The sequence below is a fragment of the Aulostomus chinensis genome, chromosome 10, assembly GCF_037954235.1.
Source record: "Aulostomus chinensis isolate RoL2024-O1b breed Wild chromosome 10, RoL_Achi_v1.0, whole genome shotgun sequence".
NCBI classification, from domain to species: Eukaryota; Metazoa; Chordata; class Actinopteri; order Syngnathiformes; family Aulostomidae; genus Aulostomus; species Aulostomus chinensis.
This window is the reverse complement of record NC_141329.1, coordinates 8428741-8456025: the sequence shown is the minus strand read 5'-3', so window position 1 is coordinate 8456025 and position 27285 is coordinate 8428741. Positions and strand designations below refer to the sequence as shown.

General features: G+C 40.7%; 1 protein-coding gene across 2 annotated transcripts in view; it reads right to left on the bottom strand.

Annotated features, from left to right (window-relative positions):
- Window positions 1-27285, bottom strand: part of lsamp (limbic system associated membrane protein) — a 455226-nt gene that overhangs the window by 184469 nt on the left and 243472 nt on the right. The window contains exon 2 of one of the 2 annotated variants that reach the window (XM_086215878.1): window positions 17234-17312. In XM_086215878.1, coding sequence (XP_086072004.1) covers window positions 17234-17312 — 79 coding nt within the window. Of the gene's footprint in view, window positions 1-17233; window positions 17694-27285 lie in introns of those variants that run through there. The other variant, XM_086215877.1, reaches the window with a different exon arrangement.

Here is a 27285-nt window from a genome sequence, read left to right as displayed (position 1 = left end):
ATCCACACAACATGAGAAAAAAAAAAATGATAAAAGGCCCAGTCATCATCATGAAGGGTGTTATGGTGGTAGGGAAGTAACAGAGGAAAAAAAACAGTGTTTGCTGCGTAACGTGAGACGTGTGAATACAACAACATAGTGACTTTATTGATGAGTGTAATGGTGTCTTCACTGGTCCAAATCAATCTGACGGCTGCTGCGAAAAATGCTGCTGTTCCCACCGACGCGAAGACATCATCTCGCATTCGACCAATGCTTGAATCGCTTGATTCAGATTTTTAAAACAATTTTAACTCGTCTATAAAGCACTAAATGATCTCGGGGTTTATTCAGTGGTCATGAGAAGGTGAAACAGCTTTAAGATTACACTCCCTCCACAATTGGAACGTGATGTGTGAACACTAGAGATTTGCCAAAACGTTGAGCTCATTATTGATTATTTTAGCTTTCCCATTAATTCAATAAATAACTTACTCTAAAATCTTTTTTTAAACTTTTAGTGTATTTCAATAAGTTCTTTTGTTCGTGTATTGTATTCATGCACTCAAGACATAATTTAAAAAATTATGTAATTTTAACTATATTCCTATTCTTAGCTTTCAGGCATCATCAAGTATTTTTGATGAGCAGCAGACATGTTGGTGGATGCAAGAGGTTTTTTTTTAATCCATCCATCCATCCATCCATTTTCTTCAGTTATTCCTGTTAAGGGTCGCAGGGGGGCTGCAGCCGCATACGGGCGAGAGGCGGGGTTCACCCTGGACAGGTCGCCAGTCCATCGCAGGGCCAACACATAGAGACAGACAACCATTCACTCTCACACCTACGGTCAATTTAGAGTATCAATCAGCCTCGTCCCCTCTTGATGTCTTTGGACTGTGGGAGGAAGCTGGAATACCAGTGAGAACCCACACAGGAACAGGGAGAACATGCAGACTCCACACAGAAAGATCCCGTACCCGAGCCGGAACTTGAACCTGGAACCTTCTTGCATTGGGGCGACAGTGCTGACCACTGCACCACTGTGCCGCTGATTTTGCAGAATACTGCACTATTAGAATATGATTTAAAGTGAAACAATCAATAGTTGCAAGGATGACATTTTACATATGAGTTTAAAAAACTGGTTCTAGATGGGCTCCAGCCCCTCCGCGACCCTTAATAGGAATAAGCGGAAAACAATGGATGGATGGATGGAATGGTTCTACTTTGACATCCCTTGTTTGTGATAGATTTCTTGGGTGAAATGTAGTGTTGCTAACAGCTAATATTCTATCCAGTGAGGGACTAGCGGTAGTGAAGAGTCCCTTTTGCTGTTCTTACTTTCCTCCAAACATTCCTTTACTGTTATGTGATTAAAATTAGCAGTGAGCCTCCAGTGAGTGAAAGAAGCACCACAAACGAGCCATATGTCCCACTTCATCAGCTCAAATAGCGCATGTGCAAGTGTGCGGAGCTCAGAGACACAGTGGAAGCAGAAAAATTCTCCTGATTCACAAGGCTGGTCATCAAAATGGTGTTGGAAGTTCAAGCTAAAGATTAGATGTTGCATAATGATTAATGGACAGTAGCTCTTGGAGACCTACTCTTGGTCTCTCAGTGCCTTAGCCAGGGTACTAAACATCTGGAACAGGACATCTGGAAATCCGGATGCAGACGCAGAATGAACATACACACAGATAAGATCTGAGCCAAGAGGCTAGCGGGCAATAGTGTGTTATCTGTCCCATTCTCATTATGTGATATCTCAGGAACTCAAGGAGGAAATGTCCTCAAATTTGGCACAAATGTCTGCTGGGACTTCAGGATGAAATGAGGATATCTTGATGGCCAAAGGTTTGAGTCACTCTAGCAGACTCACATCCTCGTGGTTTGCAATCACAGTGCAATTTTAGATTTTTTTTTCCTGTATAAAAATAGAATCGATACTCCCATTATTTATCTTTAATATCTATACGACTCTATAGAAATAAACCTGCCCTCATTTCAGAATATATTTTGTGCTGCAGAATATCCTGACATATTATGCCACCCCTTCACTCAGGTAGTGAGAGGTCCTGTCTTACACACAGCTTTTTAAAAAGTGAGTGCACTGTGGTGCTGGAGCTAATGTGGTGCAAGTGCCGACCATCAGGTAATAATGAATTAGTCAAGGCCACGATGTTCGTACGGGTCAGGCGGAGCTCTCAACAAGCCCATCAGTGGCAGATGACAAAAAAGGCTTTGTTCAAGGTCAGTGTTCCATATTTAAAAGGCAGAAGAAGGTTGGAAATGAGGGAGCAGGAGTAATCAATACCTGAAATACTCACCGGGTGACCTGATTTAATTGGAGGTAATCACACACCATTAGCAAGACACATTCACATAATTGAAAAACAACGTCATTCCTGTTACATTTAATTGAACAGGCATAGCAAATGAGACGCTGATATCATTTTGTTCTTCTTCTTTTTTTTTTACTTGGATTTGTTAACCTAAATGCTTCAAATATGAATCAAAAAACCTCCATATTAGATGAATTTAAAGGTTTTTTTTTTCAGTAATGTAAAAGACTGACAATAATACATATTTCTTTGAAGTTGAAAATTGTAGGACACAAAGCAAGTCAGCCATGGATTTTCCTGAAATGGTAAGTACTCAAGCGAGACCCTCTCTTTAATTCACTGTACCTTTAATATTTTTATATCTATTTTTTCTTTAATTTTGAAATGGAAAGTAAAACAGAATGGGATGAGTTAGATTTAAAAAAAAAACACATTATTAATTCATTATATTTTGATCTTTTTCTGCATCTGTGAAGGTCTTGGCAAGACAAACACTTATGGGAGGGTGTACATGTGGGGTCTGTGTGAACGTCCATGTACCTCCAATTTGTTGTGACCTTGTGGGCTTGTTTGCACACACTGGCAACACCTGCACATGTGTTGGAAAACCAAACTGCGGCCCCTCCTGTAGTTGCATGACCTCTGAGTGGGCTCCAGGGCTTGAATAGAGACAGTACACTTCATTGGTGTCTGTACCTAGTTGTACACACATCCATTTAGGGCAATAATCCCTATTGTCAAGCTTCTAAATTTATACAACTTGCAATTTCTCTTAGTGAAAATATTCCTAGAGGTGGGGAGGAACTAAAACTGATGAAAAAAAAAATATGCATGTGCAGCTGAAATCTGCACTTCTACAAAGGTTACAACGTAATAAACAACATAAAACAAAAGAAGGCACCAACAGAACCCCGTAAACTAACTCTCTCTCACACACACTCCTCCCTCTCCCTCTCTCTCTCTCTCTCTATCCCACCTTTGACACACATGTGCACCATTTGTAACAGCGCCATCCATGGAAGGAAGTTTTTTACAAGAACACCAGACAATATAGCAACAATGACCTATCTTTTAAGCTTTTAAAACCTTTTTTTCCCCCCTAGTTATCATTTTAAATGAAAAATATAGATTTCAAGACGTGTTTTGTTGTTTTCTTTCCAGAGACACTTCAAGATTTCTATAATTGAGGCTTTCAGGGGGTCTCGAGTGTCATTCGGGGTTCTTGGGACATGCTGTTGCAAAATGCTTAAAGCGACAGAGTGTATCTAAAAACATAAATATTCAGAATTATTAGTATTCATTTCCTTTTCTTTTTTAAAGTCTGAAGTATAAAAACAAAAACAAGCAGCCAGAAGTCTTGTTTTCCCGAAAAGAGATTTTGCCACCAACCTAAGAACCTGGCTGTTTTCATTTTCCGGCTAATTGCTGCACGAAATTAATTTGCAATGAAAGAATTAATCTTAATAAACTCATTTAATCCTATAATATGATCAGATAACGTTTTATGTTTCATTTCTTTTTCCCTCTCCTTTTGGACAGATTTTTGTTAATTCTGTCTGCAGTAGAAATCAAAGACCTCCCTCTGTGTTTTCATGCATGATTTTGAAACGATCATCACGTGTGTTATTATAATTAAAATATGATGCCATGATGCACGTCAGTAAATTATATTCAGAAAGAAAATAAATATCAGCGTGAGTGATTAATAAAGCTGGTTACCACGTGAACAGTTTAATTAAATTATTTTTCATAATGCTGCACTATTTACTGCATGGTTAGCCTTTAAAAAAAAAGCACAGATGAGTGTTAATTATTTTGTCAGTTTGGCTAAAATGAAAAATGTATTTGATTTTGTATTTCTGGTATTCAGCAGGTCCTATTTTTGCTAAGTTTTGCTTCGCCTTAGGTGTTTATTTCAGGACAAGCTTCGGTACTGTTGACAATACCGGGATAATGGTACTAACTATCAGTGTCGGCTGTTCCAGCTGATATTTCAGACCCCAAACTGGTCTAAATCAGCCCAAATGCACACAAAATCCCACCAAAAACTTTCAATCAATATTTAGCTCAGAAGCATTATTTTAACAGTCACTAAACTACACTTAAAAAAAAAATTGGAAGCCAAAACATTCTACACTGGAGAGTTGCCTTTCATCTCGGTGCTTTACATCATCAAAATGCTCCCATGTTAGTTAGCTTTAGCCCTTAGCTATCCTCACGTTGAAACCTATGAACGGGATTGCATGTTTCTAATATTTATGTGATCATTTGTAAAATTTGAAATCCATCAAACTCATGGAAAGGTGGCCTAGATTCTATCTACCAGCCTAAGCCTGTTTTTCCCAGGACAGTGCTACACAAACAGCCCAAATAGGTGCAAAAAAACAGCCTACCTGCAAACACTGCTCATTATTTGCAATTGAATCTTTCACTGAAATTCAGTTAAACTTGGTGGTGGTATTGTCTATTTGTGTTGAGATTTTATTGATACCATTGCACCTATAATTCATGCCAATCAGTCTGTTTCCCTTTGATTTTTGACAACTTTTCTGTACGAGTTAAAAAAGAGATCCATCAACGGATGTTTACCTATGAGACTTCCAAGGTCGGTTGCCTCAATTTTGTCCATGGTTTTCTGAGAGTAACTGTAGCTCCTGTGGTAATTGTATCTGAAAATGGACTCTTAGCTTGCTAATGAGTATCCAAGTAAACGTACAGAAAATACCGGGTTGCCGACTTAAGGTTCCGATGGTCCGAATGTGCGTTTTCTTTCTGTGGAATATATGTGGTTTTAATGTAAAACAAAAATGAATAAAAAGGAGAAAAAACACACAACTCTGTGTCACTTTCTGATAAATAAATCTTAACATTGTGGCTTGGCTCTATTACTTCCTCAAGGTTACAGACTTTTTCATTGTCATGGTTACAATACAAATCACTTAGATGTGAAATTCACATTCACTGAACAGCAAGCCAACAATGATATAGAACTGCAGAGTTTTGGCTTGCTGTAACGAATGTGATGTTCAGAGCTGCTGTCGCGGCTCAAAATGCAAATACCAATATTTGTTTCTTTCAGTCTTAATCAATATGTATTAAATATTATGTGTATGTGATGCAGCTGTTGCATGACACCGTCTACACGTCACTTTTTTGATGATTCAAGGGGAGACAGGAGGTAAACAATGACTGTGCTCATCCAGTCCTCTATACTTACTGAAGGCCTCTAATCTGCTTTAAAGCAATGTGGATTTGCAGCTACAGGGAGGGGGAAACCCACGTTTCAGCTTTAATTCAAACTCATCCCGTCTGATTTTAATTCATTTAACCTGCTTCCAAAGTTGTAGCTGAACTGACTGCAACCTGGGCTCATTAATTCTATTGATTCGCTCCAAGTCAAGCCACGATTGACACAGGACTCTGTGTGATTTTTCTTTTTAACATTCCAGTAGAGTCTGAGGTTTTTAATCAGTTGTATACAGATTCATCACGATGGCACACAAGTACTGATGCCAAACCTCTGACAGATGAAAGCTCCATTATAATGACAGAACATGAGAAAATAATAATCTCCACTATACAGAGGGAGAGACGTACCCAAAGTGCTGCTATGAAGATAGTATAAGATCATCATAACATATATCATAATTACCTGAAGCATATAATTTGTACCTGTTGAAGATGTTATAAGTGCATTCATTGGCATTATCATTATCACTGCCATCAGAATATTTCAGCAAAATCAACTTTCCAGTGGGCAATCCATCCATCCGGCCATCCATCCATTTTCTATCTGTTAAGAGTCATGGGGGGGTGGAGCCTATCCCAGCTGGCATCGAGTGGAGAAGTGGGGTTTACCCTTGAAGGGTCGCCCGTCGCACAGGGCCATCAGGAGCAATTAGAGGTTCGGTGTCTTGCTCAAGGATACTTGGACATAGACACCAGGGGAAGTGAGGATCGAACCAATGACCCTTCGTTTGCTAGACGGTCACTCTACCTCTGAGCCATGCCGCCCCTCCAGTGGGCAAAAACATCTGTTTTGATGATTTATACATTTAGATTCATGGCAATTTCTAGAAGCACGTCACCACCCAAAACACAAGAAATCTGGAAAACTGTCACGATGTGTGAACGCTAAGCCTGAAACACACAGAATCCACGAAACATAGCTCACCGCAATTATTAATTATTCCAATCATTTGGAGCAGCTACACTGTAGCACATGTCTGTCGTGTGTTGACGATGGTGTCAGTTCAATTTCTGGCTCATCAGAATCTCCCTAGAAATGGCTCTGTTGGCGATGTTGTTGGCGTTGTTCGCGATGGCCAGAACAAACTGAGCATGTGCAGCCGGTTGAAAACGCCAGTTCTGCGCTTATGACAGAGCAAGTCTCCAGTGCACTTTAGCTGTTGTAATGAAAGTCTGGATTGATTTGGGGACAACAACACTTTGTTCAGGAAAATATGTTGTTATGGTGTGAATTTAAGTAACTTCATTGTTATGTTTCAATGAATAACCACATGATTAAGGAGACAATGGTGTGTTTTGCAAAACAATTTGGATTCGCTTTTGCAAACCATAACTGACATTTCTCATGGAAACTGCATCCTTTCCTCACTGCATATCAGCTCATTAACTCCTTTTCTCAGGTCATAATTATCTCTAGAAGGCATTTGTTAATGGAGTATAAATACTTGAGAGGGCAAGTTCAGTCACGCACATAATACCTGAGAGCCACGCTGCACTAGATGTCAGACAACAGCCACACCAGGACATAGTTTCTGTTTTAATATTACATTGATGCCTGCTCTGTAATATCTGGTGTTTTGAGGTTTTCTGAGAGTGTTAAGAACACTCTTCCTTCCACTTCGACTGCTGTGGCCGACTGCTGAATAGTTTAAAACTGCAGTAGGAGACAGTCGGGCCTGCCCAACCAAAGGGCTAATGGTGTGGAATTGCTTTTAGGGAGCAGTGCTGCTTTAATAATCCATATTCCAATATTTCATTGTAGCAAAAATATATTTCAGGCCCTTGTTGAGTTTGTGCAAAGAAAGTATGTTGAAAGCAGATAAAGAGCTCAGTGTTTTGTGAGGATGAACCAGCAAACATCAAACCACACACTGAAAGCACATGTTTGGAAGCCTTTCAAAAGTGGCACTGACGGACTCCTGAAAAGTTTTAGACAGTGAGCTACATTTGACAGCGTCTGATCGATGTTCATCTGTCGAAAGACTTCACACTACCACTGCAGCCCATTATTCAGATACTGTTGACCGAGATGAAAGCATCGGGAACTTTTGATGACTCACAGCCATATCCCAAAAGGCTTCACACAACTTGCCGAATTGGCAAAATATCAACCGAAACCCATGTCCCCATGCATCGGAGCTTTTCCCTCACCTCATTTCTGTCCCTTGCCAAAATTGGGACAAGATGATAATGACCCAACTGGCAGCCAGTCAGCTCCCCCACTGTAGCATCATGAGTGAAAATGAAATTGATTTGAAAATCCTACGCTGGCCTGGGCTGGACCAGAAGGGATTATTTTGCTGATTGTACTAATACTGTGTCCCTGCCCTCCCATCTCCCTCCAACTAATTCGAGGCATCATACTCCCCTCTGTTTCATCTGTTTGTGTAACTTCTTCTTGGTTAGCACTCTCCCTTTTGCATTTCCCCCTTTTGTGATTCTCATGCTACTTCAGTTCTTGAACAAACGGATGTTATATCTGCTGCAGAACCTCATTTTAGTCTGTGTTCACTCTGAGAATCAGGTTAAGACAGCACAGCTGGAAAATTCAATGCTGGTTTAAAGGGGAAAAATAGGGACAGAAAGTTGCCTAAGGGTGCTCTAAACTGGAAAAAAGGAGCACTCAGATGCATTGTATAGTTGCTTGTAGAGAGAAATATAGTGAGCCCTGGGGGACAGACACCCTAAATTATGTTGAACTGTTGCCCCCTGCCCGGAGATCCAGAAATTGATCTGCCTTCCTCCTGCTGCTTCGACTAGAGCCTGGGCATCATTGGCCACAGTATCACCTTACCAAAGCTTTGTGCTGTTGGATAAAATGAATATCTGCTCTATCATTTCATTTGACAGCATGAAAAGTTAATTACTAATCAGTTCCAGGCAAAAGTGGTGGTTATCAAATCTAACACAGGCGTGAATATATATGGCCTTACCTGTGTTTTTAATGTTTTACTCTGACAGTAGTTCCCAAACTTGCTTGACACTCCTACTGCTGCTGTGCTATGTTCCTCTTCTACCTCCATAAAAAGCACGAGCACCACCAGGGGATAAACTAGTACCGCTACCACCCCAACGCACTCACCCACTTCAAATCACATCACAAAACTCATCTGTTCAAATCTGTGCATCCAACTTAATGGAAATCTCGGTCTGTTTTTTCTGTTGTTTTTATCCTTTATTGTTGTTGTGATGTTTGTTTTTTAAAATGTTTTCAGATGTGTTTTTTTTTCTAAAAATGTCCTCTGTATGGTGACGTTGAGTGCCAAGAAAGGCGCCATTCAATAATTTTATTATTATTATTATTATTATTATTAATAATACTCTGCTACTGGAATACCCTGAGCAGATGGTTTCAAAAGTCAGGACTGGGCCTTCAGCTCACGTACTGCTTATTTTGACAGTTTCTGCTCCATTATCAGCCATTTATCCATATTAGAACATGTTAGGCAACATATTGTTTGCAAAGGGGAACTTTTTTTTTGTAGCAGGAGGAAATGGGTGCATATCCCCAGAGGACCCACCCTACCCTTCTTCTGATTGGCTTCCACTTGCTACTTTTAGGCATGTAAACGGAACAGGGGCAAAGCCAACCTGAGGAAGAGGTCTAGAATACCATAATTTTTTAAGCATAATCCCCTGATGAAACTATGGCTCGGTACGGGTGCACTCGGCACTAGCACTGAGTAACACATCAGCATGGGTGGACTCACAGGCTGAGAGTTCCCAGGTGTAATTTGTGTGCGACACAACAACAATGGAGGCCATGGAGGCAGCGTTATGTTTGTTGCTCTGTCAGTGGTTTTTGCTTAAACTAAAAGTAAGGGACGACGCAGGCAAGGCTTCAAGCAGTGAAACAGAACACCCAAGAAAAGAATAAAAGACTTTACCAAAAGATCCACCAGTATTCCGCCAAGACCAAGATGATACTAAGTAGACAACATAAGCGGGTAAGTTACCCACTTAGTGCCCTGCTATGTGTTTACATCACATTTTAGTCCCCGCTTGGCTTGTGTGGAACCCCAACGGAGCAGGGACCTAAATGGTAATGGTTAGTACCGTGTTGGAGGCAGTGGAAACGAGGCCAAACCGACTTGATCCCACCTGACCCGAGACGAAGTGATGCGCCCTATGTGTATCCCTCATGTACCACAATTTGGGAATCACTTACTGCAGTGTCGTCAAGCTCCTTTTCCTTGTTTGAACTCGTTAAGGGTCACAATTCTTACATTGAACTGAATGTTGGTGTTAGAACTCAATTGTGAGGGCAGTGCCTGGGCAGTCATAAGTTTTTGTTTTGTTGTTGTTTGTTTGTTTGTTTTTTAATATAATGACCAAATAAATTTCTTTGTGGACAAATATTATGATTAATTCTAAACCATTACTCAGAGACTAACACACAGCCTGAAGCATTAAGGGGATCATTTTTAAAGTGGATTTTTTTTTTTTTAACAAGCAAGCAGGAGTCCATCGTGGCTCATCATCCCACCTTGCTCTCGAAGTGACAGTGAGGAGCTTGTGAGGAAGCAGCGATCCAGACCTGACAAGTTGATTGTAAAAAAAACAACAACCAAAAAACCCAACTATTTGTGGGCACAGCAATCTCATTCTTTCAGTCCCGAACTAAAGCTAGAGACCATCAGTGTGTTGGAGTGCAAATCTACCGACAAACTTTGAAAGAGTGTTTGTTTATGAGAACAAGCACCAGCAGTTAGTCATCGTGTCATCCGCTGCAGTCGGCATTCTGAGTAGTCATCAATATGGGCACTTGTTAAGAATGTAACTGATGCAGGTTCACGTTATTATATTTAGATGGATTATTTTCTGCTTCACCTCAACACCTCAATTTCCTGTCTCTTTTCCATTCTTTGAATAAATGATTTAAAAAAAAGTATTTTGCAAAGTCCAAATTGGGGTTTTCCATTTTTTTAATGGCAACAACAAACGTAAAAATATTTTGTTATTGCAGTTTTGCTTTATAATTAGAACAAAAAAAAATACCAAAAAAACACAAAAACCATGTTTTTTTTGTATTTTTTTGTTCAAATTATAAAGCAAAACTGCAATAACAAAATATTTTTATGTTTGTTGTTGCCATTAAAAAAATGGAAAACCCCAATTTAGACTTTGCAACTAGCTGTCTTACAGAATAAAGACCATCTGAATTTCTTTTAAACTGTTTCCAATACTGCATGAAAACCATCTGAGTATTTGCTGGGAATGCCAGCTAAGTTTCAACATACGTAAAGTTTTGTTTTTCTTTTCATTTGTTTCTATGCTGGGAAAAAAACAGCGCTATTTCAATAATGCAAATGAAAATAAATGCATTCGAAATTCTCGGGCAGTGTGAATTGTATTTGTACTTGAATGAGACTACCATTGCGTAGCGACTGAGCCTCCAGCAGAGTTCAAATATATACCATCTACTAAATTAAAGCCAGAGTTCCGAGGTACGTTTTGATGAATATCCTATGGGGAAAAGTACAAGTGCAGAATCATCTTCCCTGAAAGTGACAAGAAGGTAGAATGTGTTGTCAAAGCACAGACAATTGACCCAGAGGAGAACAATCACAGACACTGTGTCATTAATGCTTTTATAAGCCATTTTCAATTTTCAAGACTTTGTCTGACATCGCATCCTTTACCTTAAGGCCGAGGAATTGTGATGCAGTCAAAAAAAAAAAAAAAAAGACGGAAAAAAGCAATTAAAAAGTAAACTACTGCAACACAGAAATGACTTGAAGACATGAAACAAGGGGTCTTCTCCTTTGATTCCTATTATGTCTTGCCAAGAATGAGAAGAATTTTATTTCCCGTGTTGGGGCTCCCAAAAGAACATACAGAGGACACCAAAAAAAAAAACAACAAAAAAAAAAACATAAAAATAAGGTGCTTTTAGTGACCTGAATCTCACAGGTAGGAACTGCTTGGTCAGAACGTGGTGAGTTAATATGTAGGGGCTTGTGGCCAGGCTTTCCAGTGGTAAACTGTCGCTGCAAGGAGATTCAAAAGATAATAAAGTTCCCCTTTACGCCATGAAAACGAAGAGATTATGGTAAAATGTAAGACCCAGAAAGACTGTAATCTCTAAAGTCAGATCCATAAGATAAAAAAAAAAAAAAATGTTGAAAACAGAGTAATTCTTGTGTCACATTTGAAGCTGTGCAAGATCGGATAATTCACACAACAAACGATGGTGTGAAAATGTTGATTTAAAACAGCTTGTCATGTATTTGTCCGCCTTCAAAATGATTAATCCCTGTCAGATTAACCCATTGATCCCCTACTTAGGCAAGGTTCAAAAGGGTTAAGAGTGTTCACATCCGAAGCTGATGTAAAGGCTTATAGTCTTTTGAGAGTATTTTTATTTGAAATTGTCACACGCTTAATTAAAGTAAATTTGCATCCATGAAGTTTTGAGAGTGACTTTGCCACCCACAGCCTCATCTCCTAGTAAAAGTGGTGATTGTGTCAGGGGAGAGTTTTGAATTGGTAGGCCTACTGATCATAAACCAAGGGAGAGATAACAGTAGGAGTAATTGTGCTCCAGGCAGTATTTCATTTATTCATTCGCACTCACACACGTAGCTTAGTGGATAGCACTAGTCCCAGAGTTAATTAATTCGGTTGCTAGCGGGCTTTGACTGAAATGGCTGCTTGCATGTATACAGTGTACTGGAATTGTCGTATTTAGTGTAATTCTACAAGCACAAACTGATGGTGAGTGAGATCCCCGCTTACCAGTCATGTCTTCAAGGCGCTAGCCCCGCACTATGACCTGCTCTGAATAATCCATACATGACATGAGCCGAGGTTCAGCTGCCGTGTATCTCCCCAGACGAGCGCATACACAAATAGAGGCTGCCGGTCGTCACTGAAACCGCAAACTATAACCTGCACGTCTTCTGTGACACATCTGAACATATATTTGGTTTAGTAGCCACCTCACAATGAAGACTGATGACACAGTCCATGTCACATTCATTATGGCAAGGTCTAGGTGGCCCCCAGGCACCCTTTATCCATCGAGAACTCACATTAACCCACCCAGTCCTTTCTCTGAACTTCCCTAGCTGACAAAGAGTCCAACCAGTTTAAGTCCATGGAAACCAGGATGTCTGAGATCCAGGATCTGACAGCCTAGGATAATGTAGCAAAGATATAACTAACAATCTGGCCCAGGCATCGCTTCCTGAGATTCTCTCAGATCAGAGGACAGACTTCCATGTTGCAGAGAGAGAGAGCTGCTAATTTAGTGGTGTGGTGAATCTCAAGATAGTCAGTTAAAAAAAAAAAAAAGTATTGAGAAGGAATTCGTAAAGAATAGACACTTCTTACTGTCATCTTCATGTCCATTCTATTGTTGATTCTACTCAAGCAATATCTACGTATTTCTGTATGGATGTGGCTCAACAATCTCAGCAACTCCTCATTTGATCGACATCAAACGTAGCGAGTGTATTGCTGGTGCCTCGAGGAAGGCTGAATTTTGTTCATGTTTTTCAAAGCACATAAACACTTCAGTTCACTCAAGTCAAGAATGTTTTTTTATTCTATATTTTAGGATCTTCCCTCCACTGGCCCTGTCAGGCTGGTCTGATATCACCATGGCAATGTTCTGTGATGTCATCGTTATCTGTAATGCTCGAAAACTTCAGAGAGACTCAGTCAGAATGCTATCGTTTCACTATTGCAATATTCAAACAGGCCTTAGATGAAGTTACAGATACAGGGAGTCAGACCAAAGACTCACACAATTGTAGTAAAGACATCCGACAGCCCCCTTAAACAAAATCTGTTTTGTAATATTACAAATACAGATCCAGTAAGCATCACTCAAGACATCGCTACAGGAATGTATTTATAATAGCTAAGTACTATGAAATATGTAAATATCCTGGAGAAAAAAGAAAAATCACTCCGGTAACCCTGAAGTCATCTTATTTGGCAGTGTGAACAATATATGGTTTATATGAGTCAATATTGTAAATTAAATGCGTTCAGCATTTCTATCTGATTCAGGCTGGCGAGGTGAGCATGACAGCTAATCACGTGTGCTGTGAAACAAATACTGAGCGGCGTTTTAACATCGGTTGAATGGGACACGTGAGGATCACCTCAGGGGTGAACCATTCTGGCAGCTATAACAAACAAGTAAGAAGTTTAAAATTTTAAGGAACTGTTATTTAGATTCACAAGGCCTCCCGCATTGTTAAATCTGTTAATTTAATTCTAAGTATCACACCAATCTGTCCAATACATTTGCATTTCATTATCACCGCTACACACAAACACATGGAAAAGGTGAAGCATATATTGTTTGCATTAAGTCTCTGTAATGCCACCTGCAGGATTGAAAATAAATGCAGAAATAAACATGACAGGATGATAATCTGATGGTTTTATTATTACTGATGTGTTGGACGGGAATTAAGCTGAATCTTCCAATTGAAAAATGGAACTTGGGTCTCATCTGAGAACTGAACCATCACTCTCTTTCTTTCATTGAAAATTAGTCGAATGTGGAATAGTAGGCGTAGGAGTAGGAGTACACAGAGGTACCAGGTGGGAGCAGTGCTGTGAGGTACAAGTGGAGGAAAGAAGAGAGACTAACAAAAATAAGTGGAATTTGGACGGTGATAAATTAACTTCAGTGATGAATAGCTGAAAGAGCCTGATCTTAATGCTGATAAGCCAAATCAACCAGCTCACCAAAAGTCAGAATTTCCATAAATATTACGCTAAATATTTGATTCTCATCCGTTCTGGCTCCCCCCTTCGTCACTTCATCTTGGTGATGAGCTTGACTGTTAGTTATCTGATTCCATTTAAGAAATCAAATGTGTTATTATTTGTGTTGGCTTACAGAAACTCATCTTTCTCCTTTGAATGTGGTTTTAAATGTGCACCTTTAGTCTATCCATCCATCCATCCATCCATCCATCCAGGGTCGTGGGGGCTGCAGCCTATCCCAGCAGCTTCTGGGCGAAAGGCAGGGTTCACCCTGGACAGGTCACCCGTCCATCCCAGGGCCAACACATAGAGACAGACAACCATTCACGCTCACAGTCACACCTACGGTCAATTTAGAGTATCAATCAGCCTCGTCCCCTCTTGATGTCTTTGGACTGTGGGAGGAAGCTGGAGTACCAGGGGAGAACCCACACAGGAACAGGGAGAACATGCAGACTCCACACAGAGAGATCCTGTGAATGAGCCGGGACTCAAACCCGGAACCTTCTTGCATTGAGGCGACAGTGCTCACCACTGCACCACTGTGCCGCCACACCTTTAGTCTTCTCGTGATATTAGTGACTTCATGGTTGATCCTTAACAAGACTTTTTCTACAGGGTTCCACAGTCAGCCACAACAGAGCTGCATATCTGAACATTTTGAGAATGAAACAAAGACTTTATTGAGTTATTTATTCTGCATGACACAGTTCCAGGCCCCTGGTAGAAATACATTTCCTTTCTCATATCAGGAGTTGGGCCTGCCGCTGTGTGTTCTGTCACAGCAGTTGTTGGCCACATACTGTTTCTCTACACTGGCGCGTTTCTCCTCTAGTGCCATGAATGTCATGACTGCTGCCACCGACTCCTCTAAAGGAACAAATATCACATTATGCCCCCCCCAGGTCACCAATATCCCCTCAGCCTTTACAAAACCAAGTTTATGGGATCAAATATACTGTGTAGCTTGACAAATTACCAGCCAACAGCCTCTCACCCCTGCTAAAAGTCCCCGCACATTAGTTCAGATGTTGTTTTGTTTTTTTATTTGTTTTTTTCCAACCCCCTCTTCTCTTTCACAATTTGTTAGCTGGAGACTGGAAGTGAAAAATGGCTGTGTTTTTTTCCGAGGTAGCCACAGGGGTCTGAGTTGCGGTTTAGTGATTTGTGAAGGACAATAAATAAGACTGATCACTAAACGTGACAGGACACATTATAAACATCAAATTAATTGTGGTACACGGTGACTGATCGCCACTGTAAATTACTAAATTACTAATTACTAAATAAGATAATTCATCAGACACAATGATACAATCTATTAGAGTCCGTGCAAATGTTTCCTAAGGGAACAGCATCTGATTAAGCTCCGGCTGAGTGTAAAGCCTGCCATCGCCTTCAGAGGAAGCAGACTAACTTGTGACTAAACAGCTGAATATAGCAGAGACCCACTCAATTGGATTTGGGAAGTGAAACAAATAGCAAACCTCCGGTGAGTTCAACAGTCAATGGACTAATTTGATCAGCTGGTACCTGGATGGATGGCGCCTGTTTGCAAGACGGAATCCATTAAGGGGATTTATTCCTTGTCTGTCTGCCTGGCTCTGTGTGTGTGTGTGTGTGTGTGTGTGTGTGTGTGTGTGTGTGTGTGTGTGTGTGCGTGCGCGTGGGTGTGTGTGTGCGCGTGTGGGTGTGTGTGCGTGCGTGTGTGGGAAAGCAAGCTCAGCGCACATGGCTGCTTGAGTTGTGTGTGTGTGTGTGTGGGTGTATCTGATAGGCTGTAGCCAATTACAAGTGTATCTGACAACTGCAGGCATGTCTTCACATTCATTCAGTTCTGTTACAGAATAATAATAAAAAAAAACATGATGAGAGTGAAAAGAGTGAAGGACAGATAGAAAGAGATCAGAGTGGAGCCAGTTATACCTCCCATGCACCCCACTGTGGAGGGCTAGTAAAGTACCTTGTTTACAAAAACCTAAATCCTCTTTCATTTCTACTCCACAAACGCATGGTTTAGATCACGTGGTCACTGACATCTGTCCTGCAGCATCACAATAGCGCATAGCTGACAGCTTGCATTGTCTAGGAAGTGATTAAGTGGGGGGCGCCAGGGTATTACAGACACAAAAATGGACTCCCGACAGACAAAACTGGATTGTGAGTCTGCAGCTTTAAATTCACGGTGCTGCAAATAGATATAACAAAGGAGTCTAATGTATGGAGTTTAGCCACCTTTTTCCAATCTAACTTCTCACGTGAAAATAGGAGGAAATACCCCCCACCCACCCACCCCACACACACACACATCCTCCCCACACACACAATGATTCGCTCTAAACAACCATAACGAGCCCATTTGCACCTTAATCTAAAAATTGCACTGTCCTCTGTCTACCTGCATCATCCTCTAATCTGTGTCAAGAATCCGTTTCCTTGCCATTAATCCACACAGGAGCAGCATCCACCGTGACGCACTTCGCGAGACGCTCTTGAATGAAGTTAAGAGCCTCAGTGTCCACGCAGCCGTGCTGCATGTCAGCGGCTGTCAAATCCCTGAAAAAAAAGGATGTCACATCGCTGCAAAACTACATGCGGGAATATTAAATAGGGGATAAAATATCCAGGGACTATTTAAGTATTTTATTATATTACATGAGTGTCAGAGGGATCCGTGATTTTTTTCGGGATGGTTGGTAAAAGTTACAAACCACAGCAGATCGACTCGCATCCGCCCCTGTTTACTTCTGTCTTTCTGACAAAAACACAACTTCTCCGCCGTTAAATCATGACAATAACGTGATAGATCGAATCATCCTCATCGACCGGTACCCACGCCGTGGTCAGCTACCCTGCTCGCGGAGAGGAGGATGCTGCTGCGCATCCGGAGGGAGGGAAAGACGAGAGAAAGTTGAGCAGGTGAGTCTTACCTTATGATCGCCGTGTCGCCTTGGCGGACGGTAATGTTGTCGGTGGCGCGCTGCATATCCACACTCCGGACGGGGAATCCTGTGGGAATAAGACATAGCAGTCTGAAAAAAGAAGCCTGCAATTGCCTCCAACACGATTTTCGTCCGACTTGCATTTTAAAGCTCAAGTTTCGTAAGCTCGCGTTTCGGAAGCTTATAGATCCAAGGGTTGAAAAAGGGGGGGAGGGAGGAGAATATAGTTGTCCAGACTTCTCAGAAAACGCAAGATGCCTATAGGTCCAAAGCAGTCCAGAAAGAAGGGTGGGTTTCCTAAAACACTCAGGGCGAAAACGTGAGGTGTTGTGCGGGGTCCTTGCACTGTAGTCCACTGATGCGTAATGTTCTCCGCGTAAAGGGACGGTACAGCCAGCAGCGGCGGTGGAGAGAGGCAGGATTCCGTTCAAAGTGTGGGAAGATTACCTCTCTCTCTCTCTCCCCCCCCCTCTCCCTCTCTCTCTCTCTCTCGCTCTCTCTCTCTCCCCCCCTCTCTGATTATCCAGCCGTCCGCCCAGTGACTGTGATGCTCCCCTTATTGGTTGTCAGGACAACAGCACCACCCGAGGTCCCTTTTGGTGAGACACAACTGGGTGAAGACAAGGAGTAAGTAGAAAGAAGTATAAAAAAAAAATGGAGATTTTTTTTTTTCTCAAGGAGAAAAAAATGGAGTTGTAAAGCCCATAACCTCTCCGGCTAGAGCATAAATACCTTTTTTTATATTAACAAGTCCCAAAGGCAGACATTAAAGTGGGCCACAGTCAGATGAATATTCTTCAGGTGCACAGGTGATGATCTATGCCTTGCTGCAGGTGAAGTCATGCAGGAAGACGCTCTCCCAGCGGGCATCACTAAAGCATCCCATTATCATTAGTCTTCAAACAAAAGCAGCTGAATGCTCACAGGTATCTGGTTATCTGGAGCAGATGTTCCCTTGCAATTTCATGCCGAGCAGATACACATTGGTGTGTGTGTGTGTTAGCGAGAGCGTGTGTGTGTGTGTGTGTGTGTGTGTGTGAGCCCTCCAGTGGATAAGACTTTCTTTAGTTAATTATGATTTTGTGTGGAAGGTTACGTTACTCCTTATGTGCTGTTACGTCGGTGAACCCTATCACATAAAATGCCTACTCAAACAGCTGTATGAATTTTGTTATTGTGAAAATAATGACGAAATTAGATGATGTTCAGCCACCCTCAAGGACTCTTTCTGGGATCGTTATCTAGATGACATTTTTAATTATCTTCTTTTCGAGTAACTTTAAGTGCGGACAGTAAATCTTCCTTTTCACAGCAGAATAGATTACAAGGAAACAAAAATAAAGAATTACATACCCAACAAGCAAAAAGTGTCTTATGACCATGAGCAAGGCGGCACTCAGCTGTGAATAAGTTTCCCAGACATAATCAACTCTACACTCGACCACCACAAGGCTGCAAGCGAATACATCAGTTTGGACCAATGCAAGGATACCATTTTCAAACGTGTCTTTTCAATCCAACAGAGATGTGAATGCCAAATGAGCTTTTCATTTTCACCACTTGTCAATCATGCACTGGCTTAATAGGCCATAAGCTAATGCTCATTTGACGATATGCTTCATGACCTGCAGAGTTCAGGCAGTGAGTTTAGCTCTTTTATTTGCTTCAGAAAATATATTAATACTAATGTGAGTGATTGTCATTCATGCCATGGAGCCGTGCCATATTCATTTCGTCTCTTGGGATGTTTAGAGTAATGATTTAGAATCAGACGTGTAAAAACCTTGTCAACTGCAGAACTCGGTAAGGATGCCACACACAGATCATCATTTGATGCCGCACAAACGTGCAAGATCATGCCCCCTTTATCTTGACATATAATGCAATTTTTCCAGTGTGCATAGAATGAGGTGTAATCCTGTTCTGTGCAGAAGCAGCCTGATTGAACCAAAGCAAGGCAATGTGGTTAAGCCCTATTTCTAGACTCGGCAGATTTTAAGCACCAGATCAGACGCAAACCCCGTTTTATTGCAGTGTCTCCAGCAGCTGTAGCCTGCTGTGACATGTAGGCTTTTCAACTAGATTAGAGAAAATGGAAGTGCAGACGTATGTGCAGCTGAAAAGGAAGTACAGTGAGGTAATTGATATTGGAGAGTGAATGGAGGTGTAATGTTTGTGCATCAGTTATAGAGCACTAAAAGGTTCTCAGCTAGGTGCCAGTGGAGCTGCTCCCTGCTTGCCCTTTAATAATCAGTACCAGTTTCCATTTCCTCAAGCTTCCTGAGGTTTTAGCTATCTTGCTGATTTGTGCAGTTTATGAAAGATTATATGCTTTAAAACCATTTTAAAAGAGCTGGGTGAGACTATAGGCACTTTACTGCTTACAGATTGACAAAGACATTGCTCTTTGTGATAGTTTTAGTTAAAATCATTTAAAACTCCATCAGAGATCTGAGACATGATGTGTGCAATAAGTGGAAATCTTCCTTGTGCGGCACAGAGACAGCGGGTGGCAGCGGGAGGATGAGCAGCTTTAACCAGTTCCTAACAAAAACCCAGTGGTCCTTTACTCTTCCCCACACTTACAACACACACGCACGCACACACTACACACACACGCACACGCTAACAGGGTGCTGGAGGACAGAGAGTTTATTATCATGCTAGTGGAATGCTCTTAGTGTTGGGCAGTGTTACAGTTTAGACAGCTGGACTGGTCCTACATTCTACTGTGGTATACACGGTATAAATGGTACATAATGTACTGCAAATAAATACAATAGAGCCGTCCGCCATTTTTTGGATAGATAGTCATATAAACAGCACATTTCTGCCACTGTACCACCATAAATCTGTCTATATAATCCAGGAGGTATGATGTGAATATTCATAAACTGAATAAAAATATCAATGCAGCACATTTATTTTGCAGCTATTTTAAATGGTGTTATATCCATTTTGGTCTGTTTGATCATATTTCTAACAAATTGTGTTTATATTGCATTATAGAGCATTTTCTCTTTACCAAAATAATCCAGAATAATTTTACGTCCATAATTGCATTATACAGTAAATGTTGCTTCAAGGCGGCACGGTGGTGCAGTGGTCAGCACTGTGGACTCACAGCAAGAAGGTTCCGGGTTTGAATCCCGGCCCGGGCACTGGATCTTTCCGTGTGGAGTCTGCATGTTCTCCCTGTTCCTGCGTGGGTTCTCTCTGGTACTCCAGCTTCCTCCCACAGTCCAAAGACATCAAGAGGGGACGAGGCTGATTGATACTCTAAATTGACTGTAGGTGTGACTGTGAGCGTGAATGGTTGTCTGTCTCTGTGTTGAGCCTGTGATGGACTGGTGACCTGCTGAAGAAAATGGATGGATGGATGGAAGTTTTGCTTCAGGAGGCGAGACTCCAACATTAAGGGTCTGTGGCTCGACTCTGATCTCTCCAGAGCGCGACACCTGGTGATAGTGCTTCACTTTTATGCACTCGCGAGAGTGAAGAAATATTGAGAGATCTCATCCCCTGTGCGAGGGGAACTTTATGCCCCTCAGACTTGAGAAGGTGGCAGACATGATGATATTTGAATGTTGTATGAACCAACAGCCTATTACATGCACTACAGTACAAATATCACTTCCTGCATCTAGTAGGTAGCACAAGCAAACACACGCATTTATTTTGTTGCTGTGTGTGACGTGAAGACAACGCAGTGTAATTTTGATATGAATCAAATGATGCTTGGGCAAATATTGGAGTAGCCATTGCTAGTTGATTTATGCAATAATACTCAGCTTTTTAATCACAAAAAAATCCAAAAAAACAAGACAAGACAGCTTTGCAGGAGCAACAAAGATAATTGTGTTCTGATTGTTCTTAGATTGATTATTCAGCTTGTTTTGATGGTATTGTGATGGGAGTCCCGCGACTGAGATGTGAGTGAACTGAAAGATATCAGGAAAGCTGTCAAAGCGGACGTGCACCATACTCTGACTGACAATGATATTTACTGCATGTCCTTTGACTTGGGATTTGTTTGGCTAGAAACAGCTACATTTGACTATTATTCAAGCTTTTCCTGGTTAAAATAGTAAGCAGGTCATCCTTTTTATTGTAATGAATGATGGAAAATAAATGTTCCCCAGCGGAAGCTTCCTCATTCACTACACTGAAAAAAGACATAATTGTAAAGTTTTAACGACTGCCCAACAAAATGAGGCGGCTGGGAAGCCACTATCTCTAACATGTTACAGACTGTGTAAATACAAATGGTCCAAGTAGTACTCACAATTCTGCAAATTTTCATATGATAGAAAAAAAAATCATATAATTTAAGGAAATGGGTTAAGAAAAGTCTAGGGAAGGGCTCCCCCTGTAACTACACTATGGTGCTAGGGCAAGTATTTCAGTTCTGGGAACTTCATTTGAGGGACCTCTTAGGGTCCTTTCAGGTGTAGGTACTTTCTCAGGAGAATGGTGACCCTGACTGATGTACTTGTGCATTGACTGGCCAAAGACACTCAGACACCGCACGCGTATGCACCTTTGAAAGGCGTAACAGATGGTGAACAGCAGCGTTGTGAAGAGAGAACTTCTCCTGACAGCCAGCTAAGTTTGTTCCTTGTGGAAATGCAAATACAAAGAGAGCAAAGTCTAGCGGGAAAAGAAAGTTGTCCCTATAACTAAAATTTGGTCCAAAAGTGCTCTTGCCTGTCCCTTTTACACTTTTGTGAAATGTTCTGGAACGTCAGGTACACCAGTGTGTTCCTGTCCTTGGGATTATCCCAACATTCCACAAGTTTCAGTCAATGTCCTTCATCCTAGGAAAGGCACTGAATTATCAAATGCAAAAGTGTCTACCCACATTATCAAGACAGAAACTTCGGGCCCCGACCCACTCTGTCTCTCATCCTTTCCTGCGGTCAGCTTGCCTGTGACTTATCGTATATTGTTGATTTCATGTTCTTGTCCTCTTTGGTCAAACTACATGCACATAATGATATGTAAAATGTAAATTCGATGTGTTGTGTTTTTATTATTATATAACACAGAAAAACCACCATGGAGGGCCCAAGAGAGGTTTCTAGGCCAATAACAAACCTAATGCATGATACAGTGAAGAAAAATACATCATAATTGGTATCTTGTGTGACTGCTGAATATTGGCTGTCGGTGAAAGATAAATTATGAAACAATGATGGTATAAGGGGAATTAATTTGTTTGAGGGGAAAGCAGAACCTAATCTACAATTCATGTAGAGTTCAACTTAAGATGGTGATAGCAAGGAACGCCCAAGGAAACAATTTTATTGAAAAAAAGCACCAGAGACCAGTGTAAAGTAAGTAGAAGTCACATTTCTCTGCTAGTTCATGTCTAGTGAAGGAGAAATCACAGTGAATCATAAATGATGACAATGCCTAAAGGCTTGACACAAACCTGCATGCTTCTGATATTTGTTAATAATACACCGCTTGGCCTTTTGTAATGTTTTTTTGTATCAATTTTGCATCAAAGGGCACAGCGATTTTATGAGAGCACATTACGAGGTCCCCTGACTTTCTCACCATCTCGTTAGTCATAATGACTCACAGTGAGAGTAGACGGCCCTGCCGATCAAAGCAGCAGAACTCAGTCAGAAACAAAGATGTGATGTAAGAGCAGAAAATCCTCTCTTAAAAATGAGTTTCCATGTATTCTGCCTGTGATGTTAGTGGGTTCAATATCTCTGCAGATGTTAAAATAAAGACATCAGAGGACCGGCACTACAGTGGGATACATGAATCCTGCACCGTCTCTATTGAGACACATGAGGCTTTTTAAGACACCCTGATAGATCAAATGTTAAAGTACACATATTATTATAAACAATGATGAGGATATATATATATATATATATATATATATATATATATATATATATATATATATATATATATATATATTTTTTTTTTTAATTTGAAGGCATGAAGGACTTCTTCAAAATACTTCAATGTAATATCAGCTCATATTACAGAGAGCTTGCTTTCAAATCAGAGAAAAACAAAAATGATCTGTTGCTCTACTCAAGCAGATTTTTTTCAGGGATCTGTACCTTACTTGACGGATTTCATTTGAACCATTTTTCTTTTGGCATTATAGAAAACAACGCCGAAAAAGTTACATTATTTAAATTTTGATTGAAAATTACATGTGATATATAATAAGGCAGTAGAGGTTTACAACTCAGTCACTCTCCAATACACAGTGAGGGAAGAACAAAATGTCCACTAAATGTGAAAGTAATACTTGACCCAAAAATTTTATTTTTTCTGTCAATAAATTACAAATAGTTGTCTGAAGAACACAACATAGCTTTCTCTGTGAGTCCAACATTAAGAGGCTGACAGCCACATACTGTATACAGAATTTAGTTTGAAGCTAATGGCTACTGTTGGCTAACAGCAGCAAAAATGTCCAAACACTGTAAAACGCATTGTCGGGACTGATCGCCGTCTTTCTTTTTGTCCAACCATAATGCCCCATCATCCACAACACTGTGGTTTGAGCTAAAAACAAACAACAACACTTCTTATTTGGCGCTACCATGAATCAGTGTGACCAGCTGGAGCTCGCGTTATCGCTTGCTTGCTTTTTACTTTACACTCTCGAGTGCATTTCTTGACTCGAACTTCTATTACAAGACCAAATCGGCTGGATCAATTCGTATTTTTTCCATCTAAAATGAAAATGCACTTCTCTCCTTGTGATTATCTCATAAGAATAAAGCTTAATAGTTTGTAACTTTACTCACTTGACTAATGACTTCAGGCAGCATGTTTTATGTTTCCACTCTTCTGTGTACTTGACCAGAAAATGTTCTATTGATTATTTCCAGTCGTTTTGCCTCCTCTTGTATGAGAACAGCATATGCCTTTTGAAGGGATTGCTCAATAGCATGTATAACCATACACTACTGACGTGACAGTGGCTCCACATTATTTTATTAAAACCTATTACGACTGGGAATTCATCCATATAAACTGGATTCATCATCAGTGGCCTGATAACATCGTTTGCTGCCTCCCTCTATGACAGTTAGCCATCCAGACATTTCACTGGAGGCTACGTGCTCTGGTTGGAAATGCTCCTTAAAGGAAAATATGGTATGCTGATTCCAAAGATTTCTTGCTTGTCTGACAATTGTGTCTAAAGGTAAAAGTACTGATTTTACACATTAAGGTCAGTTTGATGGTATTTCTCCTACTAAAATACAAACCATTATTTATAGCGCTGGCAGAGCAGTTTTATGTGTACAAATATATCCCTGAACATGTCTTCAGGTTTATATTTACAAGTCAAGTTTTATTTGACGACAAGTCCGAGCATGTTAGTTTTATTAAGTACAATAAAATGTACATTGATATCATTGTAGTGACCTTTCATTTGTATATTCATGTTTTTGAACAGCTGAGTTTGATTCCATTTTGAACTTTTGACTAAAATGCGTAGTCGTTTTCGTGACATTTTAGTCAATGTATTGTTCTTTTTAGTTTGCGGCTACATGGCAACACAAAGAAAGCTCTTTTATGGAAGTTCTGTCATTTTAACAGCCTGGAGTTACATGTCCTTGCATTATGAGAGAGAGAGAAAAAAACCTGCTGCAAAAGAAAACTTCTACACAGTACAATACTTCTTCACAATACATATCGCAGATGGACCCGCTGTGTATCAGGCGAAATCTTTAGAACCCTTACATTTAATTAACTTGAAGAGTTTTAGTCTTGTGTTAGTCGACTGAATCTGAATATTTTATGAGTAGTTATCTTTGACAAAATGAAGATTACTTTCAGTGTAAGGTTGGGTGTTAATGAGATAGGATCGCTGAAAGGAAAGACCCATACTGCATCTGGAGCTGTTGTTTATGCTGCATGTACGAACTACTCAGAATGTATGTGCAAGCAGATGGATTAGGAGCATGGATCCTTAAAGATTATGCTCACTAATCTTATCAAGCTGCACTTGGACACATGCTGTGGTCCTCCAATTCATCAACAACTCAATGTTGAGAAAACTGAAGGAAAAGAAAAGCAGGATTGCCCTCACACCCACCTTGGGATATCACATCAACCACGTGACACTGTGACAAAACAAGACGTGTTATAGTTTGCACACAGAGCCAAGAGGAGGGGGAGGATGTGAGGCAGACAAAAGCAGTGACTGAACACCTGGATGATCTAAATGCCACAGATTTAATTTGTTGATTTCACACTGTCAATGCAGATATCTCATCCCACACATACACTCAGCTGTTCATTGCTTGATTCATTAACTCTTATATAAATCAACTCAGACGTGATTCTAAGCGGAGCGAAAGTTCAATGGTGAATTTTTTTGTTGTTGTCCCCCCTTTTTTTTCCTGCATAATCAAATAGCACCGATTTTAAACTGAATACATCTTCCGCCCGCATAGACAGTCTGGTTTTATCAAAAGAAGCATCTTTACAGGGATAAATTACTTTTTTTAAGTGGCAGGATCTTAGATGACCGCAGCCATCCTTTATATCACCACTTTCAGACCCTGAGGCAAACAAGAGCGAGCCCCCTGTGCAATGAAAAACATCTTACAAGGAATATTTGTTTTCCCACTGCTGACATATCTTAATTACTGAGGACACTTAAGGCCAGCTAGATACCTCAGCTAGTGGCACATTAGCAGTATGGAACCTGGACTCAGTGAGTAACCAGTGCTCCTGTTGATGTATATTCCATTGCGTTTCATGTAAATGTGTATTAATTTTGTACAATTCTCTAGTGATGGTGCTGCAAATTCCATTTTAAGGCAGACTCCTTTTTTCCACTTACTTACTTGGACATTTATTTATTTCCATTATGTATAAAATGTTACGTAAAGCTTTACCAACCAAAAAATCAAAATTGGGAATGTCAAGATTTACTTTTTTTTTTTTTTTTTGTAGAGTTGCATATAACTAGAGGAGTTGTCTATTGGCCTTGATGAAGGTCTGCACTCTGCAAGTGCCCTTGCTGTTATTGCAGCGTCTGCTCTTGATCCCTGAGAGTGTCGGTGTAAGAGCTGCATGTTCTGAATCAAAGCAGCAATGTCCTCTTTGAAATGTGTTGGAGGATGGATGCATATTGTTTGTCAATTCCTCTTTGAATTGCTGATTTTTTTGCTGTTTCTTTCGAGAGAAGAGTATGTACTAGTAATCAAGTAGTAACTGTTTCTTTGTGTGTGTGTGTGTGTGTGTGTGTGTGTGTGTGTGTGTGTGTGTGTGTGTGTTGTGTGTGTGTGACATTGAGATGGACTGTTATAAAAAAATTTTCAAAAGACATGACATGCAAACTTGCCAGTTGGCTCTTTCTGTTGTCTTCTGTGTCACTGGGATGTGACACATCTGTCAGATTTCAGGTGACCTTTTATTGACCCCACCATTGTAACAGGTGCATAGGGATCATTGCTTTTAATTAATGTCCTAATAATTAAAAAAATGTAAATATTAAATTTAAATAGACAGCACAGTGGTGCAGTGGTCAGCACTGTCGCCTCACAGCAAGAAGGTTCCAGGTTCGAGCCCCAGCTGGAGCACAGGATCTTTCTGTGTGGAGTCTCCATGTTCTCCCCGTGTCTGCGTGGGTTCTCTCTGGTACTCCAGCTTCCTCCCACAGTCCAAAGACATCAAGAGGGGACGAGGCTGATTGATACTCTAAATTGACCGAAGGTGTGACTGTGAGTGTGAATGGTTGTCTGTCTCTGTGTTGGCCCTGCGATGGACTGGTGACCTGACCAGGGTGAACCCCGCCTCTCGCCCGTAGCCACTGGTATAAGCTCCAGCCCCCCCGCGACCCTTAACAGGAATAAGCGGAAGACAATGGATAGATGGATGGATGGATGGATTAATATAAATAACGTTATTCAGGTGTGGGGAGGAATTATACTGTCCATCCATCCATCTCTTTACAGCTTATCTGCCGCAATTCATTGTGCTAAGCTAACTAGCAGTCCTACGGTCTGTGTGGGTCTCAGCTCTCTAATCGGAGGAGAGAG